This window comes from Copadichromis virginalis, linkage group LG4, assembly GCF_057382275.1.
Source record: "Copadichromis virginalis isolate Kocher_CV1m ecotype Utaka linkage group LG4, C_Virginalis_male_GT1.1, whole genome shotgun sequence".
NCBI classification, from domain to species: domain Eukaryota; kingdom Metazoa; phylum Chordata; class Actinopteri; order Cichliformes; family Cichlidae; genus Copadichromis; species Copadichromis virginalis.
In genome coordinates this window covers 21,362,336-21,380,784 of record NC_140621.1, presented here as the reverse complement: position 1 = coordinate 21,380,784, position 18,449 = coordinate 21,362,336, and the positions used below count along the sequence as shown (strand labels likewise).

The 18,449-nt window shown below is 42.3% G+C and overlaps 1 protein-coding gene across 1 annotated transcript; it reads right to left on the bottom strand.

Moving 5' to 3' along the window:
• Positions 1 to 3,222: 3,222 nt before the first annotated feature.
• On the bottom strand, positions 3,223 to 9,748 carry proza (protein Z, vitamin K-dependent plasma glycoprotein a). The gene is made up of 9 exons (XM_085454184.1): positions 9,581 to 9,748; positions 8,281 to 8,415; positions 7,843 to 7,982; positions 7,699 to 7,723; positions 7,503 to 7,616; positions 7,278 to 7,409; positions 5,702 to 5,817; positions 5,474 to 5,591; positions 3,223 to 4,180 (listed from the first exon to the last, which is right to left on the bottom strand). The coding sequence occupies exons 2-9, from the start codon at positions 8,357 to 8,359 to the stop codon at positions 3,648 to 3,650; spliced, it is 1,257 nt and encodes a 418-aa protein (XP_085310310.1). The 5' UTR covers positions 8,360 to 8,415; positions 9,581 to 9,748; the 3' UTR covers positions 3,223 to 3,647.
• Positions 9,749 to 18,449: the final 8,701 nt, after the last annotated feature.

Here is an 18,449-nt window from a genome sequence, read left to right as displayed (position 1 = left end):
CCAGTAAGGGCTTGGTCGTTGGGGGGTACTTGACACAGATGAGTTAGGGACAAAGCGATTACCTTGGGAGTGAGAAATAACCGCTGTGTTAACTGCATTAGCTGTCTCTGTTACCAGTGAGGTTGCAGTATTTGGTTGCTCTCTGTGTCCTGAATCACCCTCTTCATTTGCATTTGGTTCAGTCTCAACAATTGTCTCTTTCATTATTTCAGCAATCTTATCATTAAGCAACAACAGTTCTGACATTCCTTCATCCTCAAGTACTGTTATACCTTCTCTCTCAATGTGTATTTGGATGTGTGTTAGCAGTGACAGTCGTGTTTTTCTGCTAACATCTATTTTCTCTGCAATGCCAAGGAACTCGCAGATTGACACTAGTTGGTCTTTGGACAGAGTGTGCATTTCACGCACAACCTCTTCTCGCAGCTCTTCCACCGAAGACATTGTGGCAGTAGGCTGGAAGAATTTTGCATGTACGGGTGACGCTGAGCTGAGTCGCTTTTGCAGCCCCTGATGATCTCTGGCTGGCCTCAGGAAACATGCGCTAAAACACAGCTACCAGTTCGCCTCGACAGCAACACTTTCCTCGCTGCAGTCTGCCTGGGTTGTAGTGGGGGGATTTAGCTGGCTTGGACTACGATGTGCAGATTGTGGACACCGGACATCTAAGCAGCTATCCCAGCGGTGCCTCCAAATGTTACACCCCTGAAAACAGGGGGAAAAGAATCACGAGAGTGATTATGACTTGCGTCTCTCATGCAGTAGTTTATTGCAGTGAAAATGAGCAGAAACGTTTCACATTCTGTACTGCTAAATGTCACATGGTGGAAGAAAAACACCAAACAATAAACCGAAACACCAAAGTGCCTATCATACATATACCTGAGCAGGCCTCCTGATAAAATGGCTGACAACCGCGGCGTTCTTAGCTCCTGCCGTTATCACAATGGCCATTACACAGTACAAAACACAGCTCAAAACCGCCACGTATATGTGCACAAAACTGCAATGTAATGCTTCTAACGCTTACAAAACAATGAAGGGTTACCTCTTAAATATCTTAACAGTGTACACATTGGAAATATATCAACTTTTAAACACTTTTACCTGAAAACAGGGGGAAAAGAATCACGAGAGTGATTATGACTTGCGTCTCTCATGCAGTGAGGAGAACGCGCGAAAGCCCCCTAGTGGAGAATAGAGACACTACTAATCGAGCCCAGAAAAGGCTTACTAGCCGATCACTGATGTATAGATTGTAGTTCTCTTAAGTAACATGAAAGCCATTAATATAACATGAAAAATAATAAACTCTTAACCACTTTCTTACCATATTTACATTATTTTCATCCTTATATCAACAGATATGAATTAGTATTAACTGAACAGTTTTATATGCAGTAGTCCTTCAACCTGTCACACTAGCAACCTGACCACATGTGCGCCTTGTTTTCCCCTGCTACAAACACAGACAGGTAATGATTCCTCTTTATAAGAATGAGATACTTTCAGCTCTCCTCTTGTCTCCTAGGTCAACATGAGTTTTTACACCAGATCCCCTTCATGATGTAACCCCAACAGAGATTTGCATCTCCAGCTGGATTCGATCCAGAGACCTTTTGGTTGTCGAGCGAATGTGTAAATCATCCCTCATAACGAAACTAAAAGTCTTGATCTGACGTCATAAATGTAGTCAAGTAGTTTTCTGAGATAGTGTGCTGATCACTGATCAAAGTAAAGTAATTCAGGCTGCAGTGGTTGTTATTTTGAGCGTTTCTGTATTGCCAACTTTAATGTTTAAAAAACAGAAAAGGTGTTGGGCTGAAAGCTCGCATACCGCAAGAAGCCACTTGCACACCTGCTCTTCATCAGACCATGAAGACGATGACCCTGATGACACTTTGGCTTCTAACCAAATGGCCACAAAACTAATGATACCCCCATCAGCCAGAGCAGGTAGTGCTAATGAGCAAATACTATGCTAATATGCTGAATTAACATGTCAGTCTTGGTTCTACATGATAAACAGCATGCTGTTACCGTGTTAGCATGCCGATTTAAAGATGTGTTCAAAGCACAGCATCACAGAGCTTCAATATGAAACGTGGTGGAAATGTGGTTGGTGTGGCAGAATTATATTTTAAGTATTAGTTCGTAATTTTAGATTCTTTGCTGTTGTTGATGTATTACAGAGTAATGGGCAAAAGTCTTGAGCCACCCGTCATTTCTTTATATTTTACTCCCAAGGAGCCAGAGCAACAATCCTCCAGGCTTTCTGAAGGTCTTCCAAAGTTTTTCTTTGGACATTGGCTGCTTTTTTACAGATTTTCAGTACACTTGTTGTACCTGATAATTTTCAGAGGAGTGTTTCTTAACACTGACCTAGGAGTTGTCCAAGCATGAACAGGACCTGAGAGATGGATCTGGCCCTTCAGTTGGTCTCAATGCAAGGATGGCTCTCCAGCAGCGATACTTAGGAAAGGGAAGTGGGGAGAACTGGACTGTAAATGAGTGGCAACAAGTCTTATGGTGTGATTAATCCAAATTAGACATTTTTGGTCAATTTGTACAGAGAAAGTCAGGACAGAGATAGAACAGTGAGTATCTACAGCCATCTGTAAAACATCGGAGACTTTGTCATAGTTTGGAACTGCATTTGTTGGAGATTTTGTCAAAATTGATGGAATTACCGGTATGAACACAGAAAAGTACGATCATGCATCCATCTGGAAAGTATCTGATTGGGAACAATTTCCTTTTTAAACATGACAATGACCCCAAATACACTGCCAATGCTGTAAAAAGCATAACTGGATGGAAAAAACATACACTGAAACACTATCAGTCATGGATTGGCTTCCACAGAACCTGGACCTCAACATTACTGCTATCTTCTTGACAGATAGAGGAACAAAAGGAATCAAACATCCAAAGAAGAGCTTTGAATGTTCTTCAAGAAACCTGGAGACCTATTCCTGAACACTCCTTAAAGAAATTAGAAGAAACAGCCTAAGAGAGTTCAGACTGCTGAAGAATAATAAAGAAACAGGGATCAGCCCAAGACTTTTGCACAGTCGTGTATATTCATTTGACATTAATAGTAATGCCCACGTTCTTGTGTTTGATGATCTCCCACAAACTATGACACATCTCAAGCTTTATATGTAAAGTTCTGAAATAATTATAACCTCTTATAACCACAATGACAACGCTGACAGTAGGTGTGGTGTTACACTTTATTACATTCATACAACAGTGATGAGTAATAGTCTTATAAGGTGCATGTCAACGAGTACAGCGCTCAGAGGTTATTAAAACGGTACGTCCACATCACAAAACACATGCTGAATAATTCACACATCTCTCACCGTTTCTGCTGTAGTTGTAGGATACATGTAATGAAAGCTTCTGTCTTTATGTAACCAGAGAGCCACCTTGTGGATAAACGAGACACACCAAAGAGGAACGGAGATGACAGCATATATGTTATGTTAGTTATTAAAATTTTTTAAATACACAAGGACAAGGATAAAGAAGAGACTAAGTTAGAAGGAGGAAAATATTCAGTTTCCCTGTTTTATTATTTATTAACCTGTATTATCCTATTCCATGATCAATAACCTCAGTGTGCTCTCTGACTACCGCTCCTAACGTGAACCTATTCTTTGCCGCAGCCAGCCGAGGTGGCGCGACACCTTCTGGAAGATGTATCCTTTGCTGCAGTCGGCCCCTGTTGGCTGACTCACCACACCAGTGAGGAAGAACACGTCCCTGTACAGGGTGAGCAGGGGGCTGCCGGAGCTCATGGTGCAGCCGGCGTTCTCACGAGGTGCAGTGCAGCCCATCTTGTTGGTCATCAAGTTTCCGTGAGTTTCCAGACACATGGGAAGCTTGTTGTACACCAGGGTGTTAAGAGTGAGCGAGCCCTGGAAAGCAGACCCCTGCTGTGGTTCCTTCCAGCCAGTGACCACCGTTGTGTAGTCACCTGCCATCAAAACGCTCTCAGCAAAGTCTCGTTCTGGCAGACAGGCAGCAATCATGTGTCTTTTAAAGATGATGCGGTCGCGGAGCTCAATCACAGCCAGGTCGTTTTCAGGGCGACCTTCCACATAGCGCGGGTGGACATGAATCACTTTAACATACAGCGTCTGTTGGTCAGTATTACTGCTGCTGTCTTTACCTGTGCAGGAGATAAGGAAGGGCGATGATGTTAAAAGTTCTAAAAATCGAAAAACCGGCATGCAGCACAAGATTTACTGCACTTCTGTGCTCGAGTTCAGTGCAGAGCTGTTGCAATAATTATATTAATAGCTTGATTATTATTATTATTATTATTATTATAATTATTAGATTATAATTATTTTATTACATTTTAAAACAGCAAAAGAAACCATATTTAAATAAACACTAATTTGCTGATGTAATATTCATGATTTATAAAATGACAATTTTGGAAACTTCTTTTTTTGATCGATTTATTCTGTAATTTTATTTAACAACGATTATAAAATGGTAGAATTTTTCAATTTGTGGATTTGTGTTTATTTAGGTAAATGCTATTTGTTCTGAGCAGACAATGTGAGCTAAATAAATGTCGGTCTTTGATAATAAAACAGTTTTTACAGTTTTTACTGTGAGTGTTTGTGCTGATATGCTGTGTTTGGTTTTCACCAAACACAATGCTGTGCATTCTGGCCAGTTATCTCCACCTTTATCTTATTAGTCTGTTTCCAGAAGTCTTGTGCTTTCTTCAGTTATAAACCTAAACTGTGCTGCGTCTGCTGACTGAAAAGACTTTTCACTTAAATATTTATATTTTAAGGCACATGCTGGCTTCTATACAATGTGCTGACATGTATGTGTTTTCATGCCATTAAAAAATTATAATATATCATCACAGGTGGACATGTAACATAAACCAAAAAAGAGACAAATTTGTTCTGAATCTGAAAGGAAAGCTTGGATAGGTCCCTCCACACACAGTAACATCTATGGTACTGTTATTATTTATCCTCCTGAGAACCGAGGGGAAAATTAATCGTTGGATTTAATTTTTTTGTGATGTCCTTCCTCTTTGGAGCTGAAAGAGGTCACCCAAACACATTAGATATCAATGGAAAGCCCAAGATGTCCTCTATTTAACACATCAGGATTTAGTAGGATAGCTTAAATGAGTCTGAAGATATAAAGACAGAAAACAAATGTCCATTACAGAGGACATAAACTAATTGGCTGGTTCTCAGGAGGATATGTTATGGATTTCCTTCATACAGGATGGAAATCATTACAAATGCAAACACCCCCCTTTTGAATCTATACTTAAACATTTTGTATACATATTATGTACATTTTTTATTATTATTTTAGATTACATTTTTGGGGGGCAATGGAAAACTAATTGTGTATTATAAAATGTACAATACATATCAATCACTACCTACTTGCAGTGTTTGTATAATCTTTGTTTACTCACCAACAACCACCTGGAAGGATGAGTATTTTTTGGCACACTGAGCTGTAGTCAGGACAAAGTTCTCCTTCAGTATGACTCCGCTACAGAAACCTGCAGACTCTGAACTCACCAGAACAGCCTGCAAACAGCACGACAGTTAAGACCCTGCATCTCTTTTTCATACCTTTGAGAAACGCACACCCACACACTGAAATCATTGTGTCTTTATGTTAACAAGTGTCCTCCTACCTGCCACGGACATTCTGATGACAAACAGGCAATTCCTTCAGGGTTGCTGGTGCTGATTCTGGACAATTTGCCTTGCAACTGTTGTAGACGGACCGCCTTACCGCAGGGGTACTCGACTGACAGAAGGAGATGATTATGATTATTTCTTTGACTACATTATTTTTGAAGTACGACGGGCATATCTAGCAATAGTTTTTGTAGTCAAAAGCAGTCTGTGGGGAAATATCAGAAATCCTCTTTTCATCTGAGCTGGCTGGATGGGTGTCTTGATTATATCTTTGACAGCATCATGTAAGCGATACAATGTTAGAAAAATGACTGAAAAAGTAAACAAACATGGGCAGATGGGTCTCTTGTCTATGCCCTCTAAGAGAAAACTGTTTTTTCCTGCTCTAAACGTCATTTTCACTTCAAACCCTTGTGCTGTAATAAATTCAGCTCTTCATGAGGCACTATGGAGGTGTAGGGGTCCTCCATAGTACCTAATAACAGCAATGTTGCTTTGAGGCAACAATGCTGGTTGGTTGGAGGCTGTGTGAAGCTGGCATATTTTCACTGTCCCTGTGGGTTTTCCCCAGTATTCCAGCCTCTTCCCACAACCCAAAGACAGATTGTCAGATTAAGCAGAGATGCTAAATCGACTGCGGTACCCTGGTGTGACCTCATTTTTATGCAGTGTAAAAATGGTCACAGAATTTCTAAACACAGCCAAGTGGTGGAGGGTGGCCTCCACCACTTGCCCTTTGGTGGCCTCAGCATCACCTCTCTTCTGGCTTCATTAGTAGGTGACATGCATCTCGCACTGGGGCAGTTAGCAGCCAAGTGTGAAGCAGCAAAAATGACAGATAGCACCTCCTAGTCTGAGGCCACGATTCCCACTTCAGGTCAGGGAAAAACTGGTACCTGAGAGAGGGAGTTCAAATATGTCAGGGTCTTGTTCATAAGGGTGGAGCGGGGAGACTGACAGATGCATTGGTGCAGTTTCAGCAGTGAAAGTAAAATGAGTATATCTGAAGAGAGAGCCAAGTGTCACAGTTAAGTGTTGATTGATTTACATTCTCGCCCTCACACACGGCCACAAAATCTTTGTAGTCACAGAAAGAATGAGATTTTGGATGCAAAGAATGGAAAAGAGATTCCTCGGCAGGGTGGCTGGGTTCTCCCTTAGAGACAGCAAGAGGAGCTCTGTCATTCAGGAGGGCCACAGAGTGGAGCCACTACCACTCCACATCGAGGAGTCCTTAGTATATCTACTGTGGTGCTATTATATATATCTCAGCTGGCCTTAGTGATCTTTGAAGAGCTGGAGGAGGTGGCTCACTGAGTGGGTCTGTGCATTTATGCTTAGACTGCTTTTATTGCAGACCCACATAAGTGGCAGAAGATGGATGGATAACCTTTATGTATTGTTTTGATGTACTGCCAAAGGTTTTCCACCACCCACAATCACTGGCAACTAGTAATCTGCCATGTTATTCAGTAAATAATAGACACAGGCATAAAACACGGATTTTTTTTTTCAAACTCGAACAAAGAACATGCAGAAAAAAGTAATTTCAATACATGACAGACGTACCTTGAGGCACACACTGTTTCTTGTCTGTGTTGAGCTTCCACCCACGGGCGCAGGAGCATTCGTAGGATATGTAGCCTGGTTTACAGAACTGAGAGCAGCCCTGGTCCTTTTCCAGAGTGCACAGAGTCTCGTCTGCATTGTGAAAACAAAGTGGAAAGCTTGCAGAACTTGAAAAGCAAATCAAAAATGATGTTCACGTGCGAAATCCTGCCGTCTCCTTCTCACCTTTCTCGCAGAGGGCTCCAGTGAAACCCGACTTACAGACACAATCAAAGCCTCCAACGCTGTCTGAACACATGGCTCCATTCTTGCAGGGCTTCTCTGCGCACTGATCTCCATCTGAACACGGAGAAGTTAATAAGCTGTAATGCAGTGCTAATGCATAGGCAGTAATGGACAATCCTTTTAATAATGCACTTACCAACGTAGACTGACCAGAAGATATCCTGGAGAAGAAATAACACGGCACAAGTAAACATCTGGAGCTGCACAGTGGCTTTCTCTTTACAAACAGAGGCGCAAAGGAGGTTTGAGGAAATGAGGAGGGGATTAACAGTGGGCTCACCGTGCGGTATGTGTCTTGGAAGAACTTTCTGGCCTCCTCGTAGCTGCACACCTTCTCCATGCAAGCCTGCTCCAGAGTGGAAGGTGTATTTCTCTTCTGACGGGAGATTAAGGAGGTTGCCTGCTCCTTGTCCAAAAAAACTGAGGGGACACATAAGGTCTCAGATATCATAGCATCAAAGACTCAATATAGCTTAGAAGTACTAAACAGATCATTAACCATTAACTTAATATAAGCCAAATAAGCAGCATCTCACTGACCCAGCGCCAAGACGTCTGCTCCATAAAACGACTGACCTGACTTTCTTAGCACTGAATCCCTCTGACATGTTATTTGCTGTCTGCTCTCACAAACCTGACCTTTAAATCTTTGCTTTTTATTACAACTGACCGCTGTTGAGCCCTGTGGAGTCCCCTGGCTCCATGCTGCCCTCCTTACCTGTCTCAGGGGCGTGAATGGCCACCGATGCCCCAGCCAGCAGACACAGCACCGCAGCAGGTGTGGTCACGAAGTGCATGGTGTCACTGAAGTGTATCCCAGCTCTGAGGCAATGTGTCAGTGATGCAGGGACCGCTGTACAGAAAGACACAGAGACAAGCAGAGTTTTTGATGCATGAGGATTTCTGGGAAAAGACATTAAGCAGTAGAAGGACATGCAGAAGAGAAAGAAGTAGGCACTGTTTAATGTTTTAGAAGGCCGCAGTCAGTTAGAAAGAATGAAAATCGCTGCCTGGGTGTTATGAAGCTGTAGTTCACTCAGTTATTGCGCAGTAGTGGCCGCAGCTGGCTCACTGGTTCTTTATAAAGTTAAGCACTTCATTTGGGGAGCTCTCTGAAGCAAGCATACAACAGCACTACCAACCTGCTAGAGAAACTGGTTAGAGATGTTGAGTCTGGATTCTTCTGCGACATTTAGACGGTTGTGTGAGAATTTGCCAGAAACAACATGAAAGCATGGATCCCTCCTGCTTTGTATCAAAGCTTACAGCTACTGCTGGTCGTGCCATGGTGTTAGAAATATTTTATAGGCATACCTTGGGCCCACAAGTACAAACCCAGCATCATTTAAACACCACAGTCTACTTAAGTATTGTTGCTTCTCATCCCTTTATGTCCACGGTGTAGATGGCACGGGGTGCCCATCTACTGATGGCTGCTTCCAGCAGGATAACAAACCACGTCACGAAGCTCTGATCACCTCAAACTGGTTTCTTGAACATGACAATGAGTACGTACTCACTGTACTCTGATGGCCTCCACAATAATCTCAATCCAATAGAGCACCTTTGGGATGTGGTGGAAGAGGCGACATCATGTATGTGCATTTGACAAATGTGCAGCAAATGCGTGATGCTATCATGTCAACATGTTGAATCTATGACACGAAGAAAAAGCAGCTCTGGAGACAAACGTGGGCCCAACCCATAAAATGCACTTATAAACAAACATCTGCCTCTGCCCAACATAAACAACAATATGCTTTCGGTAGCACGTTAATGGCTCTATTAGTACAGTCTTGGCTTTTTATGCTTCTTTCTAGAGGTACATGGTTGGTATTGCAACAAATACCGATATAAAGCAGCATCCACGCCTTTTAGTAAACAGGATGCTGGGCACCTACATGATGCTACACTGTAGCAGAGTCACTGTTTTCATGGCGGGGTGTCTCAGCAGGCCTGAAGGAGAAATTCTACGAACATTAACAACAACCACAGCAGCAGTGCTGCTCCGTACTTACCGCCCCGGACTGAATGGAGGAGCCGGCCCGGCTGATGCTCCTTCGCCTCGGTTGTTCTGAGACACGCAGCGGCCTCGCAGACGGATCGGGCCTGTCGATCCAAAATAACGAGTCCTGATTACATCCGCGCCTGCCCACTCCTTCCCTGACTCCCTCACTGTTTACAGCTTGTACCGAGTCCGATGACTGAAAACAACCACCAGAGGGTGCTGTGAGACAAGACAGAGCCTGGGTGTGCGGATAGATAGCAATGAAGTTGAAGAATAAAACCATCAAAAACTACACCAGAAGCACAGGCGACTAAGATGACAATACAGGCCTGAAGTTTAAAAAAAATAAAATAAAATAAAGGAGAAGAAAGACAAAGTGAGAGTGAATAGTGCCGATGAACTTAAAAGCCTGTTAATAAATGAGATACTGAACAGAATATAAGAAATACCAAGAATTTTTCTTTAAAGGCTTTATTTCAGACACGTTTCACTGCCATCAAGATATTATGAGTGACATAATCTTTGGGCCTCGACTACCTAAACAGCAACGTCGAGTGGTGAAGTTAAGACAACAAAGAACTGCAAAAGTGAAGTGGAGCGTCTGTGTCTTAGACAGTCTCCACCTGACATCAGGCAATGATAGTAATCAAAGGATCCAATAGAAATGCTTGAGAAGACACCAACAGCAGCACACATACACACTCTGATGAGGTCCAGTTTGAATGACTCAAAGTAGTGGAGCTGAAGCCTAGCAGGGCCATCTGTCAATCAAAAGAACCACACAATGGATGTTTTTCTTTTTTTGTTTGGTTTTTGAGTGACTGATACCAGAAGCTAAATAACAAGACAGATTTGCTCTTTCTTTTTTGTGCTTGGCTGATATTTTGGGAATATTATTTAATAAGTGAGTGTGAGGGGTAAGATTGACAGGTGGATTGGGGCAGATCTGTTGTAGTCAAGCTACATTCCTATGACCCTCTTCTATAGACACGAGCTCTGGGTAGTGACCGATAGAATGAGGTTGTGGATATATGTGGCCAAGATGAGTTTCCTTTGAAGGGTGGCTGGGTTCTCCCTTAGAGATAGGAGGAGGTCAGCTGATCGAGAGGGACTCGGGGTACAGCCGCTGCTCCTCCATATTGAAAGCAGCAAGTTGAGGTGTTTCAGACGTCTGAAAAGGATGCCTTGTGCACGCCTTTTCCTGATTGACTCCTCAGCAGGATGTGAAGCAAAAAAGTAAATCACTTGCTTCAAACCAAAGTGATAGATTAGAGGAGTTTAGTATTTCTAATACATAGAACTAATTAAAACATATGTGTTACTGAATTATTTATAGGAATTTGTAGATATGTAAGTCTTTGTTCTGTGATGTTTCTTTGATTGAACTGCTGTCAGCTTATATCCATGCTAAACGGAAAGTATAAAGGAAACCTGAGAGCTATTGCAGAATCCCTTTGATACTGACTAAAAACAAAAGGGAGAGTTTTCCCATCATTACTGCTGTTACGGCCCATATTTCTCTCAGCGGTGTGATCAGAATGAGGAGGTCCTCTAATGTCTGCACACTTGAGCAACCATAACTGGGTCCAATCTGCTGTGATCAATAGGAGAAGTCCAACTGCAAACAAACACACATCAGCTCAGACAACATCAAACAGCCCTGGTCGAGATTGGGGCGCTACAGAAGGGTCTGATCAGGAGGATCAGACAGAAACTGTTGAGGAGCCGATTTCAAAGAGGCTGAGAATATTTTTTTAGGTAAAGCACACAATTAAACCCAATCTTTTATGCTTCATCACTGCAGCAAATTACAACGGCAGAATGACTTGAAAGGCATTCCTTTAATTCACGAAGAGTTATGAGCCTGCGTTTAGAGCTGTTGCATATTTAATGGTAAACTTTGTGATTAGCGATAGTTGGTGAAGATGATCAAACACACTCACGCACACAGGCAGTGGTGGTAGTTGCTGAAACTAGGTCATCAAGGCTACATTTTACAGAGCCAAAATCCTTCCTCAGTGGCCTTATTTCAATGCAATTGTTTGTGAGAGCAGTGTAATTTACAGACAGGGCCGTGGGGCTTTAGTCTCAGCTGCAGCAGTGTTAAATGTCTCCATTTCCCAAGTCTAATAACAGAAGTATTATAAGAGCCTGGTCAGACCAGCTGGTCCCTGGTGCTGGGCAGGGGCAGAAGCTGGACCACTTAGACCAGGGAGACTCACCCAGGGGTGGCGAGAGCGAACGCAGAGCCTGCTCGGGCGTGCCGAGCTGCAGCTAGATGTGCAAATGATTCTGATAATTTCCCTGGCGTGTCTGGTGTCCGGTGTCCGGTGAAATTGCTAAAGACACGCATGCATAGTATACACACTGTATGAGCGCACATGGGATGTGCAGCGTACACCAGATGTGTTACTGGTGTGTTACGTGCGAGCATGCAGGTGTGCTCAGTGCTGTATGCGCTGGCTTAGAAAGAGGAGTAGAGGAAAACTTGCTCAGTCATCCATCCATCTCTTTCCTTCTGTTATGTTTTATTCAGCATCCCCACTCTTGTGTTGTCTCTCACCCTCCCACTCTCTTTCGCTCTTGCTCCCAATTCTTTCCCACTCCTCTTATTATTTTTGAGTGCTGACTCTAAATTGGAGGGTAGCAGGAAAGAAAGGGTGGCACAGCGCTCACGTGTAACCTCGCTGACCCACTCCTCTTCACATCTATGGCCCAATTTTACAGGCACACTAAACAAACGGCTCATCGCACAAGGCATCTATAATTAATGTCACCTGATACTTGACAACTTTGTGATGAATTTAACAGCCTGGTTGTTAAGTCCACCGGACTCCCTGTCTGGAGTCTCTCCCTCTCTCGCTTTCTGGCTTCCCTTCTTTGCTTTAAAGCTGTGCTAGCAACATGTCGATTTGCCTGCTGTTCCACCACTTTGATCCAGGCTCAAATGACTTAACATATTATTCTAAATAGGCTTCCCCAGACATGTTTACACCTGCTGTTCAAACCTGGTTACAAAGCATGGTTGTTTACAATATTAAAAAAGTAACACTAAAACCTGGATCTCCTCCCTCGTCAGTTCGTTAGACCAGAGAAAGGATGCTTCTGAATTTATCGATCCTCAGACTTTTCTTTCAGTCTGTCCAACCATACATGTCAGATTTTAACTTTAAGCAGTGCCTGCTAATAAGCATCGGGTACAATAGCATGCAGATTTAGCACTGGATAAGTTAAAGTTTAGCCTCACAAAGTCTGCATGTAGCCTTGAATATTTCCATTTAGCCCAAGATGGCAAATTATTATTTTTCATGTCATTTATACATACGTATTATACAAACAGCTGTAGATGGGTGATATTCAGAAAAAAGCATTGGGACACCTACACATTACAGCTACAGGAGCTGCTCAGCCATAGGAACTAATGCCATGTAGCTCCCCATGCTCAGATTTTGTTAATGTCAGAGGAGGTTTGGAGCTCTCAGTTGATGGCTGGTGACGTATACGAACTGCACGACCCCGCTCTGTAACTTTATGTGATCAGGCACTTTGTGGCGGAGTTGCTGGGACTCTTAAACATTTCCACTTTGCAATAATACCACTTACCACCGATGGTGGAATACCTGCAGGGAAGAAATTAAACAAACTGACTTGAGGAAATGGTAGCATCTCATTTCAGTATCACCTTCAAATTCAGTGAGGTCTTAGACCGACCCCTTCTTTCACACACGTTTATAAAGGCAGACTGCACGGCTAGGTGCATGATTTTACACACATAACGGGACTGAAAACACCTGAATTCCAATATTAAATGGCGTGGCCCAATACTTTTGTCTCTATAATGTACAGTCATGGTAAAAGGAAAGTACACCCTCTGTCATTTCTAAGTGTTTACATATCAGGACATAATGAAAAATATCTAGATCTTAAAATTAGGTAAATGCAACCTGAGATGAGCACAACAAATTACATATTCTTCCTTAAATATTTGCAATGGTATGGAAGCTTGTTCCCATGGATGAATGATTGGTCTTATTCACCATTTATGCACCATATAGTGTATGTCAGCATATCACTATGAGACACACAGTCTTAGAGCTTCTGGTTCAGAGCTGGTGCTCTTTTGAAGTAGGACAAAACTGTCTCTGTAGGGATGTTTTCTTAGCTTGTTTGGCACTGTACTTAACATTAGCCAGCTTCTCACAACAGATGACAGATGCTCCACAGAAAAAGCAATCAAATGCCAATAATACTGCACGATACTTTCTTTGCAGTTGCACATTTAAGTATCTGGTATTTCATGTATTGTTAACAGAAAACCAAAAGGCACACCTGAACTGGCCTGGCCTCACACCATTTATAAACCAGTAGACACTCTTTAAGCCTCTGAGCCGGATCATTGGCACCTTTTCTGAAAATTTAGGCTTGTTGCAAAGAATAAAACAAATAAGATAGCTGTTAACATCAGCACAGCACTTGAATTAGTATTTTTATTTCTGTGGCGTTTGCACTGAACACAAATCACCAACCATTTCTTTAGCAACAACCTGCGTTTGTTTTTTTTCTTTTGTGCATCCGGTGCTCGTTTCGGTGATGACCTGGCAGCATGGGGTCCTGAAACACTGCGTGTAATGATGATGTAATGAGTTAATAACACACGTGCCCTGTAACGACCTGCACAAACCTATCCTACCACTGAACTCATCCATGTGCGTCACCGCAGGGCATAATGGGGTCGGGCTGAAGTTCAACCGCGTTCCATAACTAACGTGTATAACAGCCGTCGTCTGTCCTGGTTTGGTTTTGAAAAATATCACTGCATTACACATCAAAAAATACCCTCACACGTACACAGGACAGTATCTGATGTCCTATATTAAATCTAACTGCAAACAACAACCCACATGCACAACACAATCCCGCCTGGATCAAAGCACCACAAGATTACATGTAATCGAGTTTGCGTGACAAGGACCAATGATGATGTTGTATTAAGTACTGGAAAGCAGGCCAGCTCTAACCCTGTGGGGGTTTTTCACAGCTATGCTACCTACTCTTGAAGGATATCTTCCGTTTCCCCCCACATCTCTCTGTGATTAATTCACGTCATCTGGCTATATTTTATTTAACACTCAATCGTGGAGCTCCCCTCCCTGCATCCCTTGCAGCTCATTTGTTCACGTGTTGCAGAAAATAATTAAAAGCACATGATTATTCCTTTCTTTTCTCTTCTACTCTCGCTCACCTTTGTTCCACTTTTCAAGTGGACACTTTAGCGCTCAATTCTTGCTTTCCTTTACACTAGTGCCCATCTGGGTAGAAAATGCTCATAATGCCATAAATGAAGCTCCTAGCGGGTATAAAGATGATGCTGTGATTCCTTCCCTTCGACAAGTGGTTCATTTTCTGCCACAAAAATCTCTCTCTTCTTCTCTTTCTTTGTGTGAGACTGTGTAATCTAATCTGCCCTCACCTTCTTATCGCAGACGCATGTCCTACTTTATAAATGATCTAAAGTATGGTGCTCAGACAGCAGAGATGAGCAGGATGCGGCTCTCTGGCTTCAGAACTGAGAAAGAGGCAGCGAAGGCCCAGATTGAGCTGAAGATGGGCAGAAAGAGCAGAGGCACAACTGACAGCTCCCTAAATGGACATGATGTTTCACTGTAATCATGCCAAAACCTTTTTGATGCCTGCTTTCTGCACGTGTAGCTTCTCTTGAAAGCCTAAAAAAGCCTGTAGTGTAATCATAATACGTATGCATCTGTATGCTATGTAATCGCTACACTGACACCATCTCATAGCTCACGTTTTGTATGGTTCATGCACTGAGAAATAACGTGGCAAATGACACAGAAATGATAGATATAGCAGTGGGTGGTGAGATCTGAGGGGAAAAAAGACCCTCGGGTGTAATTGTAAATCTTCTGCTTGCACTCAGTTGGCAGTTTATTAGGAACATCTGGGTAAAACTAATAAAAAAGCGACTTCTCTCAGCTCTTCCCTTATTCATAAGGAGTCACAACCCAGTCTAATAAAAGTTAGAATGTTTAGTTTTTGTTCAAGCTGCTTTACAGAGGTGTTAATTCAAATACATTCTCATTTTGGAGGAGAACTTTGTTGTGATATTGGAATAAAGTGTTAGGCTGCTTCACTGGAAAGCTAATCATATTCTCTCAATCATGTTCTGCTGAAGTTCAAAGTGAGCATCACAAAGGTGGAAAAAGGTGATTTAAATGACTTTGAATGTAGCACGCTTGTTGTTGCCAGACAGAAACTGCTGATCTACTGGGATTTTCCCACACAGCCATCTCTAGGGTTTACAGAGAATAGTCAGCGAAAGAGAACATATCTGGTGAGCCACAGTTCTCAGGGTAAAAAATGCTTAGTTTATGTCACAGGTCAGAGGAGAATGATTATACTGTTCAATGAACCCAACAGTGGCTCAAACTAAACTCATTCTAACTAAGGTGTGCAGAAGAGCATCTCTGATGTGGCTGATCAGCTACAGCAGCAGATGACCACAAAGGGTGTCACTCCTGTCAGCTAAACAAAACTGGACGACTGAAGATTAGAAAATGTTGCCTGGTCTGATGAGTCTGGTCTGATGAGTCTTCATTCCTGCTGTACGGGGCAGAAACGACATGAAATCATGGACCCATCCTGCTGTGTATCAACAGTTCATTTTGCTGGTGGTGCAATGGTGTTGGGGATGTTTTCTTGGTGCACTTTGGGCCTCTTAGTACCAACTGGGAATCATTTAAACCCCACAGCCTACCTGAGTATTGCTGCTGACCATGTCCCTCCCTTTATGGCCACACTAATAATGGATTGGATTTATATAGCGCTTTTCAAGGCACCCAAAGCACTTTACAATACCACTATTCATTCACTCTCACATTCATACACTGGTGGAGGCAAGCTACAGTTGTAGCCACAGATGCCCTGGGGCAGACTGACAGAAGCGAGGCTGCCATATCGCGCCATCGGCCCCTCTGGCCAACACCAGTAGGCAAGTAGGGTAAAGTGTCTTGCCCAGGGATCGAACCGGCGACCTTCCGGTTACAGATGCGATTCCCAACCCCCTGAGCCACGGTCGCCACACGGTCGCTGCACCCATCTTCTCATGGCTACTCCCACCAACAGAGCATACCATGTAATAAGCCCCAATGATCTCAAATTTCACATTTCTTGAACAAAATAATGAGTCCACTATATTCAAATGAGCTCCACAGTCACCGGATCTCAGTCCAACAAAGCACCTTTTGGGATGTGGTGGATGTGGTCCTGACAAAACTGTAGCAACTGTGTGATCCTATCATGTGAACATGGGCTAAAATCGCTGAGGAATGATTCCAGCACCTCGCTGAATCTATGTTATGAAGACTTAAAGCAGTCCTAAAGGCAAAGTAGGGTCAAAGCTGCTACTAGCAAGACACAACTAATGAGTGAATTTTGTATGAAAATCTTGATCTGCAAATAAATCTATCATAGAAATGTACCGTAAATGGCCTCAAACTCGTACCTAAGTAGAGTACATGTTAAAAATTAAAGTGAAAAAATTAGTCACTGGGCTTTCTGTTAACAAGTGTTGATAGAAGAAAAAATTAAATATATATTTGCTGATATTGTTCACTGAATCTAAAGAGCTGTTTGTTTTCTCCTTTCTGTTCCATTAGAATGATTATGGGTCATTGTGAGTCTTTTTTTCTTTTCTTTTATTAAACGAAGAACTTTAGCGTTCCTAAGATTGAGGCTATTGTTTAAAATTTCCACCTGAATAAAACGTAAGTCAATAACGGTTGCAGAACGGCAGAATGCGGACTGAATGGAAATGAGAGACGCTTTAAAAATTTTAAACAAATCTTTTTGTACTGGTGCAATTAGAAAAACTCCAACAACTATTGATAATAACTTAGAAAATTACTTCTGCCTTTTCAGCGTGGCAGATCAGAGGGTAAACTAACAACCCAGCTTTTTAACCTCCTGAAATTCTCAACTCTGACAAATTTGATGTGTCAAAAACAGAGCACAACAATCCCCGTGTCTTTTTAATCTCAGCATTTCAAAGGCTCCTCTTTCGTGATTCTGCCATGCTTGGCAACATTTGAAAAATAGTTACAGGTCGTTACAGTGGTTTCTTTTCTTTTTTTTAAGCCTAGAACAGCTTACATGAAATTACTCATTACTGCTCTCTTTCTGAAACTCAAGAGCAATTTATTAAATGGTCCAACACTTATCTGTAATATTGTAGCAAAGAGTTTCAGCTACATCGCAATCAGTGGGATGGAGAAAACAGTCTACTATATCTGAGAAGTCTGAGGAATAAACACATCATTTTACACACCAAACAACCAGAGGATCATTTGTAATAACTGACAGATTAATAGAAAATGAAAATAACAGGCAGCTGCAGACCTGCTGTCACACCAACTGATGAACCAGAAATTGGAATCTGTCTTAAGGTGGAATACTTGAGTTTTTAAGTGTCAGCCTAGAGTTCATTAGCACCTTTTAGCTGGAGATTCAAACTGTTCACACTGCATTAGAATTAGACTGTGCAGCCAATCCCAACCCCCATTTCCCACCACACACACACACCTACATGCACACACAAGTCTGGTCATATGTAATTATACTCTGTGTGACATCCAGGATGTGCAAATTGGCTTGTGGATGTAAAGACATTTTAAAGACTAATGGACCCAGCTTGTGATCTGTCCCCTAACTCGATATGCAATCAGAAAGCCACCAAGCAATGAAGAGACACACTGACAGAAAACAAACACAATGACAAGGGCAAATGCACTATGTCCTTTTCCACAGTTGACTTAACCCCCCATTTATCTTTTCTCGTCTATCACATCTGGCTCCCCATCAGT

Excerpts from the sequence above, each read along its gene's own strand:
- proza (XM_085454184.1), bottom strand. The coding sequence starts at position 8,359 with ATGCACTTCGTGACCACACCTGCTGCGGTGCTGTGTCTGCTGGCTGGG. Across the intron at positions 7,983-8,280 it reads CATTCACGCCCCTGAGACAG|TTTTTTTGGACAAGGAGCAG; the intron begins GTAAGGAGGGCA and ends GTGTCCCCTCAG. Across the intron at positions 7,724-7,842 it reads TCCAAGACACATACCGCACG|GATATCTTCTGGTCAGTCTA; the intron begins GTGAGCCCACTG and ends TTTCTTCTCCAG.